The sequence below is a fragment of the Equus quagga genome, chromosome 22 (genome assembly GCF_021613505.1).
Source record: "Equus quagga isolate Etosha38 chromosome 22, UCLA_HA_Equagga_1.0, whole genome shotgun sequence".
Taxonomy (NCBI): Eukaryota; Metazoa; Chordata; class Mammalia; order Perissodactyla; family Equidae; genus Equus; species Equus quagga.
Genome location: NC_060288.1, coordinates 35797121 through 35809203, shown reverse-complemented (window position 1 = coordinate 35809203; position 12083 = coordinate 35797121). Strand labels below are relative to the sequence as shown.

The 12083-nt window shown below is 39.6% G+C and overlaps 1 protein-coding gene across 1 annotated transcript in view; it reads right to left on the bottom strand.

The window, feature by feature from the left end:
* The window catches only part of CSMD1 (CUB and Sushi multiple domains 1), a 1825670-nt gene that overhangs the window by 60977 nt on the left and 1752610 nt on the right, over positions 1 to 12083 (bottom strand). Inside the window, exon 53 of the mRNA XM_046648453.1 lies at positions 5322 to 5495. Within this exon, the coding sequence (XP_046504409.1) occupies positions 5322 to 5495 (174 nt within the window). The remainder of the gene's footprint in view (positions 1 to 5321; positions 5496 to 12083) is intronic.

Sequence of the window (12083 nt, the reverse complement as noted above, 5' to 3'; positions counted from 1 at the left end):
ACCATCATACTACAGCTAAAAATATGATCCATGTTCCACTTAAAAAAGAAGCAACATCTCAGACAAAGTATTCTTTCTAGCTACTCTAAAAATAAACAAGATACCTCACACACAACTTGCAAAATTGCTTTTGTCAAAGTATTTTGCATTATGATGGGAAGCATGGTGGACATAGAATCAATAATCCTCAGAGTCCAATGGAACTCTATGCAAGAACCTACCAAGCAGGCGACTGCCTTCTCCACAAACTCTTCATTGCGCTTTTAGACAGATCTAACATTTTGAAAAATAAATAACGGGGAATATTTCTTATATTGAGTCTGAAAACTATTTTTCTGTAAATGATGCCTGCTTTACAAACCAATGAATGGAAATATGCATCACTAATGTCATTAACAACCCCAGTCTTTGTCCCTTGCAGATGTATTTAATTAATTTTATTTTTTCTTCTTTTCTTTTTCCACCAACTGAGCCCTGAGGAAGACTTAGAGATCTCAACACAGGTCTTCATGGTTGGAACCACCCATCAGTCGGGGCTGGCACTTATATGAAAACAATTTACCACAACTAGTTTATTCCATTTTTTACCTAATAGTATTTTAAATATTTGAAAATAGCTCTTTATTACTTCCTAACTTTTCTTTCAGCCAAAGCGATGATCACAAGTTTTCCAACCATCCCTCAACTATCATGGTTACCAGATCCTTCACCACAGATACATACTAATTCCTCAATAGCCCACTTAAACTATTTTGCAGAACTGAAATCATCATTCTGGATATCAACTACCTAGGCAACGAGAGAATGTGATGGACACTCTTCACGAAGCTTGGACACCATCAGCATCAGAGCCATCTCTTTGCACACATCCATGTGTGCTATGATTTCATAATTTTCTGCTCATCAGGTACATTTGAAGTTATTTCATTTTTCACTTTGAGTGAAATTTTACATTAATTCCATTATTTTTTTATGTATTTGATCTCTCATTCAAGTTGAAGAGTTCCTGAATCTGTCCTCAAATACTTATTTTCACTCTTTCAGCTGGTATTATTGTACCCTTATCCAAGATATGAACAAAAGTTTTGTAAAGGACTAGAGTGAGGAGAGAGACACACACAACTGGAAACCTCCTTTCCAAATCACACCAATCCAATAATCAACATCATCCATGTATAGTCCCTCAAGCAATTTTTCAAAGCCTTAATATGTAGCCTATATTATACTCCCTTGACTGTAAGAGTTGTCATGGAAAATCTTGATACACACGTTGCTGAAAATTCAGAAACAGCACTTCTAAAGAGTATTTCTAAACACCCCTCTAGGAGTAACGTCAAACAAAGATGGATCCAGACTCACATGTTATTTTGCAAAACTATATTCGTTCGTCATAAGTACACATCACCAAAGACCTTATAAATAATAGGTTTGATTATCTGCTCTGTGCATTACCAAATTAACAAATCCACAGTTTATGACAGTTAGCTTCTTTTCTTTTTGTGTGAAAAATCACACCACATATTTATCTAACTCTAGGGGACTTCTTTTAATAATGTACCACAGGGGCGCTGCCAGTGACTCAGCAGTCTCTTTCCCAGGCACCTCAGCTCACACAGGTGGAATTCTCCCAGGCAGGAGACTCAACGTCACCTGAAACTTTGAAGTCCTCTTTGAAAGACTCCTTCTCTTTGATAGACTCCTTCTCTTTCTTGGGGTCCTAGTTTCTGATATAAAAGCACGCTCTAACCTTTGTGTTGCCATAACAGTTCTTCTAGACAGAAAAGACAAATGAAGGAGTAGATGAGCCCTTCTGCTTTATTTCTCTCAACGCTATTAATACCAACTCCAGTGAGTGAATTTGGTCCTTATTTCAAACACCAGTTAGACATGGTCCTTACAATTTCATGTTCCTGAATAGTCTTCACTATTTCCAGCTCATGGTGAATTTTTCCTTCAAGACATTGTCTTTCAACCGTGTTTCATCCTCTTAAATACGTTGTAGGGTAGTTGCTTTGCTTGCAAATTGAATTTATTGTAGGATAGCTGGGGTAACTGTCTTTGTCTCTTTGGAAAATTTCCCATTTCCTCCTCATTGGAGTGATTTGTTTCTCAAACTCAGAATTTTTGGGATTGTTTTGTTTTATTGAGGGGACATCTCTTTTAGAGTTGAAACCATGGGATCCCATCTATTGTCTTCTAAATTTTTGGAAAATATCCTCACTGACTGCCTCCATTGTCATTATAAGTCATTTCCCTCCATGACTGTCAGGTTTACCCTCATAGGGTCCAGATGAAACTGGAGGTCACCCAAGGTCATTTAGCTTGGTAGAAACCCAGAGAAATTTTCAAGAAATTCATAACTATGGAAACAAAGCAATAATTCACATGACAAGACATGGAAAGAAAATAATAGCACGATTAAACAAGATAAAGGTAGGCAAGAGGCCTTGGAGAAGCACAGAGTGAAGGACAAAATTAACCATGGGGAAACACTATGGCACTAAGCCCATTTTTTGGCAGGTGCCTTGGGGTGTGGAGTAGTCCAGCACCAGAGGTCATTTGACTTCTCATTAACCAACAAATTCCACCTCATTGATCAGAATTAGCACAAGAGTACACTGGCCTCTTTCATTCTATCTTCCTTCCGAGAGAGAAAATGATTGGCGAAGGAGCATACGATTTGCTCAAATACACTAGTTTACGTCCTAATGTTAACAAGTGTTCTGTGGTCAAAATGCCTAGGTCTAAATGCTGTTTTTAATGTTTATTGCCTTTACGATGTTGGGCAAATTCCTCATTGCTCTAAGCTTTTTCTTCTTTGTGAAGAGGATTAATATGCACTTCCCATATGCTCTGATGAAGATTCAATAAGATAAAACTCAGAAATACCTTGTACATTTTAGGTCATCAATAAATAATATCATTCAAATTATTGTATAGAAATAGAGCATAAAGTTAATTTTTGGACTATGGAGGTAGGTATCCAATATCTACTCTATCAAACATCTATGCCAGATTTGCGATTGGAGCCTCTGTTCCCTTTATCTGTTCGAGCATTTCAGAATCTTCTCTAGCACTGATGTCAGCTCTGTTCTCCTCCCTGCATACCCCTTCACCTATAGTCTCTGTTTTGTCTCAAGCACAGCTTGATGGGCCCCGTGGATATGTATTCATGCTGGGTTATACTAAGTCATCTACTCATCAGTGATCTATGACACAGGAAAAGATTATCCTTCATTGCCGTATTCTGTGTATGATGAATCTTAAAACTTCAAGTTTCAGTGGTAGCTGTGAAACTGTATTTACTAACTTATTAAATCTTTATACTAAGTTTATTACCCATATTTTCAGTCATCAGTTTGTAAACATATGCAGCTATATGTCATTTCTAGTCCTTTTCTAATTGTGCTTTTTTCTTTTAAGTACTCTGCCTCCTTTGATTTTGTTACTCCTTATATGCTGTCTCCAAGTTCTACGACACTAATGTTTTCTACACTATAATCTGAACATTTTTCTTCCTCTTTATTTTCAGTTAAATTCCTTCTGAGCACTCCCTCTTCCAAAAGATCCTAAGACATCTTGCATCCCATTGAGGCCATACTTTGGAGCATCTTCATCCATCCAATTAGTCAATACATATCTCATGCTTTCTACTCCAGAGTCCCAACCTTTGGTCAGAACACCACAAAATAGACAAAGATTCAACCAGACACCATGGTCTAAAAGTTACGTAAATTCAAGTTGCCACTTAAACCTCCTGAGGCTACAACAACTGCCTACCTGTACCCACGGTCACCGCAAAGACCAGGGAGATAAGGTCTTTACGAGCAGTGAGGCACTAACCAAATGTAAACTGTGGTTACTTTCATCATGACAATTAACAGCAGAGATGTGAGTTTCTTAGATCACCTACCTGGTTCCCGTCTAACATGCCAAGTTTCACTGAAGTTAACAGCAAAGACCTGCCCCAAACCATAGCTGCCTTTAGGAGAGGGCTCACAACGGCCAGACAATTTCATAAAAACATTTCAGAATGCATAGAAATTCTCAGAAGCACTAGGAATTCTCAACATGAAGTACCACACATATTCCAGGGACATTCCATAGGCTACTGAAAACGATAATGACTACACTCAACAAGAATATATATACATATACATATACACACAGAGTATTCTAGCAGAATTCGTAGAGGTATTGTAGTAATTTAAAGGAAGAGGATGTCATTTCACGGATCAGAGTAAGAACCTCCTTTGTTTTGCTGGCTGCTTTCCTCTGGGATTACTACTTTACTACAACCTTTTTGCTTCAAATTTCAGTGTTTCTTCAAATTCTCTCAAGTGAAAAGAACATATTTTTACTATTCAAAATTTACTGGTCCTGGCTTAACTTCTGAGGTGATCTAGCCAATGGAGAGTCAGAAGCTTAAACTTTCCAGCTTCTACGGCTTTTGAGCGATTACAAAATTATTGAGATCAAAGAGAGGGCTCGAAAGGACCAAAGGCAGTTAACACATTTTACAAATTACTTGGAGATCTAAAGGAGCATTAGAAATCATTGTACTTTAAGCTACTTATTCAATGATTTTCATACATTTATTCACAAGATTTTTCAGTGGGAAAATTTTTAGCTCATCTTTTTAAATTATCATGCAGAAAATTTTAATCTTTGGGAAAAAGAAGAATAAATTATTGTGCACACATTTAGTTTTAAATAACTCATTGTACTTACATTGTTATTAGTGTCACTTTAATTTGCTGACATAATTTTAAGTTTTTTAAACAGACAAAATGTGCAATATTTTTGGAATTCATTTTTGTGTCTCCTAAAATCATGATGGCATCTGAGTGTAGGGATGTCCTCATTACTCTGTAAAATAGTCTTTATGTCACACAAGGCAATACGTGACCTTCATTTATTGCTCAGATTAAAAACTTCTTTAGCTGGCCTGGTGGCATAGCAGTTAAGTTCGTATGCTCTGCTTGGTGGGCCTGGGGTTCATGAGCTCAGATCCTGGGTACGGACCTACACACTGTTCATCAAGCTATGCCTAGTGGTGTCCCACAAACAGAATAGAGGAAGACTGGCACAGATGTTAGCTCAGGCCCAATCCCCCTCACCAAAAAACAAAAAACAAACCAACCAACCCTTTAGATACTTAAAGAAAAAGTCATATAGTGAAGTACAGCATTATTACTCCAGCTAGGATTTGGTAATATGGTCAGAGTATTTATAGCAAGAAGTCTTGTGCTTTGCTCAGCCATACTCTATTTTTAAGGTTTATTTGAATTAAATAAGTGCCAGATGACAGATCGGTTTACCCAGACATCGAGTTTCAGAACCGCTCCAGAGTCCATTTGCTAAGCATTCTCTGACATGAGACCCCACAAGTGTGTAGCCCGTGTTACATGTAAATATGGCCGTGGCTCCGTAAACTGTCAACGTTCCAATCTTGTTACCATTTGGGGGAAAGGACAGGCTTCCACACGAGATAACTAGAAAGAAAAAAAAAAGTGAATATTATTTCGAGTCTGCAGATTAGGCTTTAGCTTAAAAATGATGAAAATCTTCAGTCTTCATTTGCATTAAGAACTTAGGGAAGGGATGTCTGCTTCAGCTTAGACAGATCAACATCTAGGAAGCTTAATTTCCCTTCTCTTATATCCTTGTAAGGAAACCTTTAAAGTTGAGAGTGGATTCCAAAATGTTCTAGATCCCTTTACCCATTGTTATTTTTTCACCAGCACAATTAGGTAAACCTTTCTTAAAAAATACACAGTAGACAAACATATTCATACAGAAGCAAACTGATGAAACGTGTTGGCCATCTGTCCACTTTTCTGTCTGCATCAACCACAAGAACCACATAATAGCTAGTGGACACCTCTGTGTCCCCAGCAGGAAGTAAGAAAGGTGAATAGTCTTTCCCAAAGTCAGTCAGCTGGTACAAAGTATCGTGGAATTAAAACCTAGGACATCCCACTCCATTAGAAGGATTGAGCACATGTTTTCTTTCATTTACTGCATAATTGGTTGGGATCATGAGCTCCAAAAGATGCTGACTATAGAGGACATGTGGAGCCATCCTGAAAATTAAAAAATATACAACCTAGATTTTAGGTGGCTGTAGATAGGGTAACCATACATCCCCAGTATACACCTGCTGTCCCAGGAAAACCACTGATAGTGTCCCTTCCATCCACGATACTACTCTAGTTTGGGAGATAAATGGTCACTTTTAAAAATTATAGATACTCATTACACCAGCCGATTCCCTGACCTCCACATCTATAAAAGTTTGAGCACAGAAAAGCACAGAATCTCAGAGGAGGAAGAAATCACGAAGTTATCAAGGCCAATTGCTCATCAGAGGCTAAAATGTGTTTTGAACAGGTGAGAAGGGAAGTGTTTGAAAAGCTCCTCTAAGAGGAGTGATAAGGAATTCCTGCTGACTAAATGAGTTATTATCCGGAAGGGGCTTAGGGCAAAGCTGGCAAGTAGCTCAGAATTACTGAGTCCTTATTAATAGTAAACTGATAAGAGGCAGTAAGACATAGTGATTAAGAATATTGAGTCTGGCTGCAGGCTGCCCAGCTTCAAGCCTAGCTCTGCCAGTTACTAGCTGGATGACGCTGGACAATCTCCTCAACATCTCTGGGCCCTCGCTGGTTCATCTGTGAAGGCTTGATACTGTAGGGGAGGAAAAATAATTTTCCCTCTACCCTTCTAGGTTCTTGGCTGAGATTTCCCTGTAATAAAAGACAGATTAACAGGGGAAAAACAAACAGAAGTTTAATAACACGTATACCTCCCTCTATACATGGGAGCTACCCAGGAAAACTGAGTAACTCTCCCAAATGGTCCAAGCTGCCACCTTACACACCATCTCCAGCTGAAGACAAAAGGAGATGTTGAGGGGAGGGGAGCCAGTTATGGGAGGTGACCAGGCAAGCACAACAGGGTCAGGTTGTTATGCAGGTTAGGTCCTTGCCTCCTCCATGGACAAGAGTTTCTGGAGATTGAGCCATCCTCCTCCTCCTGGTACAGAGAGGGAGACACCCTTACAAATGGAGATTTCTCTTATACATCTAAACGTCTCTTACAAAAGGGCAACTTCTGCTGTTTTCAGAGATTCTCCTGTGTCTGTAGCCTCTCAAAAATAATCACCCCAAAATGATCAATATGCCAAAGAGGCATATTTTGGAGTGGCAGATTCTGCTCCCTTTCAATACTAGCACCTGCTACACGATGGTGTGTTGGATTCAGACAGAAGACGCGTCATGCTTAAAGCAGTGGCTCACATGGGATGGGGGCTCCGTCAGGGTCAGCTAACAGTGAAGTCTTATCTCAGGACCTACTTAGTGAACTGAATCAAAAGTGTGAAAACCTCTACTGATGATTCAAGCAAAGAAAAATTTTCTGCATGAACCATTTCCACCAGTCTTTTGAATCCAGCTGATTTTACTCCACAATGCAATAAAGCCAGCTCCATTTCAAATAGACAGACATACACAGCCAGGTGACATGTAGACACGTTCTGGGGGGGACTACTCACCAGAAATTTGGAAAGTTTAACTCTAGAGCGTGCTGTGATCAGAAGGTCATTGTTGAGAGGGCCTCCATGATTTATCGGTTTCTGGGATTGCTAAATTCTTATAGGGTCATAGCTTATGCATTTAGCAATCTTGCTAACATGTTTGCTGCACGAAATGTCAATGAATTCGAGTAGGATTTAGATTCTGTACAATTTGTTATGAACTTTCCATTAAGCCGTTCCCAAACACCGTATGAACTTCATCTTGAGCTATGATATTTAAAGATCCATTCATAGCCATTTAGGATAACCGGACCATGTTTTGAAACTTCGGCGCTAGTCAGAAATGTGTTCGATAGCCGTGAGGCCTAAGCACAGCCCTTCTCAGAGGGCTTAACACACCTTTAGTGGTCGACCAGCAGAAAAGTCCACCGGGCTTTTGCATCTGTTCTATTCTTTTAGCCCTTGTTAAAAATAGCCTGGTGACGAAACGATTTTAGGTTTGTCCTCTACTAAGGTTCACCAGGCTGTAAAGAAAAACTAACAGGGCAACATCTTAGCTTTTTAGCAGCTGGATGATGCGGTCTCAGACAGGGAGTTTTTGTTGGCAGTAAACCCAATACATTAATGAGGATTACAACACTGATGTGGAAAAGCTAGCCTAATTGAAAGGGAGTACCCCCAACCACTAAAAAAAGCCTTTGTGAAGCATCAAACGGAAAGCCTTATTTCCGTGTTCTTTTCTCCCTTCAAGTTTTCAAAATGAATTCATTAAGCTTGCTTCTATCCCTTCCATTAGAAATGTATTCATGTACACTGTCTAAAGTGCCTGCTCTGACTTCTTGGAGTGCATCTTGCACGCAGAAGATGCTCAGCTAAGGGATCCAGAATGCCTCCGGCTCTGCCCGATTCACCGTCGACAATGTAGCTTCTCACTATCACCGTGGTTTACCAGCCATCTGCCTCTCTGCCCCCAGGGAATCCTCTTTCCTTCAATTCTACAATTATATTGCTATTGATGTCCTCTACTGTGAAAAAATAATTGTACCGTGATATTCATTTCTCATACTTGTAAGGCCAGCATCCCTGTCAGGAATGTGGATATTATTTGTAAGAGTGACAAATAAATATAAAGTCAGAGTAGGTACTTCCAAGTATGTTCTGGGTGGAAAAAGCCTAATAAACAAGTAGATGGACATGAATAGTAAACATGAGCTGACATGCACGTGAATGGGGCAGGGCTGATTATCATAAAGAGGAGATTCAAAGGACACACGATAGTTGTCTTTAAGTATGTACAGGTGTGTTGTGTAGATCAGCGTCAGGAATCATTTCAGCAGGTCCAGAGGGGTGGAGCCAAGATATGCATATATGAGTCAAAAAGAAGACCTCGCTCAATGTGAAAATGTTCAAACGTGAAATCAGCTGTCCCTGAGGTAACGAGTTCACTGGAGTTATTTAATGCAGGCTGGACATTTACTTGTGAGTATGTTATCAAGAAAATTCAACTTTAGGTCATTCTGAGTGATGACCAGTGTCCATTCCAACAGGAAATGCAGCACCTGTTCCATGGCCTCCTATGATATAGATGAAATACACAGGCTGATGGACAAACACTCCCATAGGTTTAATGGTCAATCCAGGCGCACCTCCAGGCACAAAGAGAAGGTCATCAAAGACCAACCTGCTTACTTCATGGTTTGATCGAGGTCTAACTTAAGAGAAAACTTAAATTAGCAGTTAGGAAAGAGGAACAGCACAGAATTCAGGCAATGTTCTTTGAGTATCTATACTATAACAAAATTCCAATGCAGCTCTCTATGTCTGTGAGGGTGCATAAAATTTTAAATGCCAAGATGATTTCTTTTTGACTCATGCATTTCTGTGGTAAACATTTTTCGTACTTTTTGAAGCAATAGGTCAAACAATAAAGAATAATAACAAGACAAAAGCAATAGCCGCCCACTTACAGGCAGTCCTCATGCTAGGGAGGTGTAAGCACACCCCTGGATATGGGATTTTAATCTTGCATTCTTATCTCTTGAGGGACAACCATTGGTGGTCAATTCTGTCTGCTCAAAGAGGGTGCTTCAGAGCTAATAGTTTAAACGTGGGGCAAAGGTCTCTGATCTGCTTCACTCCGGGATAGCTGGGCTCTGCCTGAGGACCTGTTAAAATAGCCTGGAGTGAGAATAACACAGGCCCTTCAAAAAGTGCAGACTATCCCAGCTGCCTTCATCGTTGTAAGGATGTGCTCAGAAGGCAGTCAAGGTCATCTCTTCATCTGCCGCTAACTGGACAAGCAGAACCAGAGATTCTAACATTTCCAGCCCACAAGCAGGTAAACAACCAAAACAGTTACATTCCAGAGAATCCTGTGGAATCCATAGGCAAACAACAATAAAAATAAATAAAATTATAGCCTCTTAGCTATGCCAATGATGTGGATCATGACACACTTGAAGATTCCATTGGTCCCATTTCAAGAAAATGTAGTAAGTGACTTGGTGTTTCTCCTGTGAAAAAGCCACCACAGAGTGGTAAATTGGGCTTACAAAAATGTGTCATTTTAATTGAGAAATTAAATAGCATTTGAATTTCCTGGGGCTTATCACGCACTTATTTTAATAGTAAAGGATACTATCACCAGGTTTCATGTTGTGTTCTTCTGTGTGTGTGTTGGAAAGGTAGCGAACATGGGAGATAAGTGTAATCAAAAGTGTTTTAAATATAAAATGAAATGAAAATGAGTTATAGCAAAAATAAGCCAATATAAATGTATTTTTCCCGTAGAACCCAGAAAATATTGTACACATATTCAGACTAAATTTTTTTCACTTTACTTTTGAAGGGTAAAGTTTTAAAGATCTTTTAGTAATTTTCAACATTAAATTGGCTGTGTTTTTTCTGATATTATTAATTGACTTTTGAAAAAGTAGAGAATTATCACACGGAAGTAGTAAATATTTGTCTTAAATAAATAAAAGTGATAATATTTAACATTGAACTAAAGCTGGTTGTGAGAAATACATAAATGATAACACTTGCACCCATGAAAATAAACGTTAAAGGGAAGTTTTAGACAAACATTTGAATGCTTGCCTTTATTTGTGGTCTTCCTTCCATTGCGTTTATTACCTGTGTGAAAGTGTGTCTTACGTACCCCAGAACTTAGGGTTTTGAGGTATTCTTCTGAAACAGCTATTCTCAACATGTGACCGAAAAACTCCTTGGAGTCCCCAGTATCTCTCAGGGGTCCTCAAGCTTCTCTTTTTTCCAACTACACCACTGTCTAATTTTCTTTATCTTTAACCAAACCAAAACAACATATTGTGACAGTTACTGCAGAAGCTGATATGAGAAACCAGCTGTCATCTACTAAGCTAAACAGTATAGAGATTTATAAAATTTTTAAACAATGACACCATTCTTACTAATTTTTGTTTTGTTTGGAAATGAATCATTGCTGTTTATAAAAATATGTTATTTATGGTAAGACAATTATCTTATTGTTATTTTCTTTCTTCTTGTTTCTTTTTTGAGGAAGATTGGCCCTGAGCTAACAGCTGTCTCCATCTTCCCCTATTTTATCTGTGGGACGCCTGCCACAGCATGGTTTCACAAGTGGTATATAGGTCCACGCCCTGGATCCCAACAGGTAAACCCCGGGCCACTGAAGCAGCGTGCACCAACTTAACTGCTATGCCACTGGGCTGGCACCCTTATTGTTCTTTTAAATAAATGGATACACATTAACATTTTTCTTAGTTATAATTTAAATGGATTAATATAAATAACTAGAATAATTCTTGGTTTTAATTTATAATATCGTAAAAATTTTAAGAAGGTCTTTGGAGTCCAGTGGTAGGCAGAATTCTAAGATGTCCCTCAGGATTCCCAGCCCTGGTGTAAAATCCTCTCCCCTTGGTGCAGGCAGAGCTGCAGTTAGGTTACGAATCAGTTGGCTTTGAGTTCATCAAAAATGGGATTATATCTGGGTGGGATTGAACCGGTTAAGTGAGCCCTCAAAGAGGCTGAGTCCTTCCTGAAAGTCAGAGAGATCTGAATGTTAAGAGGGCCTGGGGAGGTGGGAGTGACGGCAAAGAGCTAAGTGTGGCCTCCGGAGTTGAGCTCATTCGGGTCCACAACCAGCAACAATGTGAGGGCCTCCGCCATAAACTACAGCCCCACGAACTCCACTGACAAACAGTGGGTGGAGGCCCATCTCTCCCTCGCTGGGCCTCAGATGAGGACACAGCCCCGCCAACACCTTGACTTCAACACGGTGAGACCCCGAGTAGAAGAGCCAGCTCAGACGTCTGCCCCGGGAACTGCGAGGTAACAAATCTGCGTTATTGTACACAGCTTAGCTGCAATATTTAATGCAACAACATGGATGGACCTGAGGGCACTATGCTAATGAAATAAGTCAGACAGAGAAAGACAAGGACTGTATGATCTCACTTACATGTGGAATCTAACAACACAAAAAGCTCATGGGTACCGAGAACAGATTGGTGGTGGCCAGGGGCTGGGGTGGGAGGTGGGT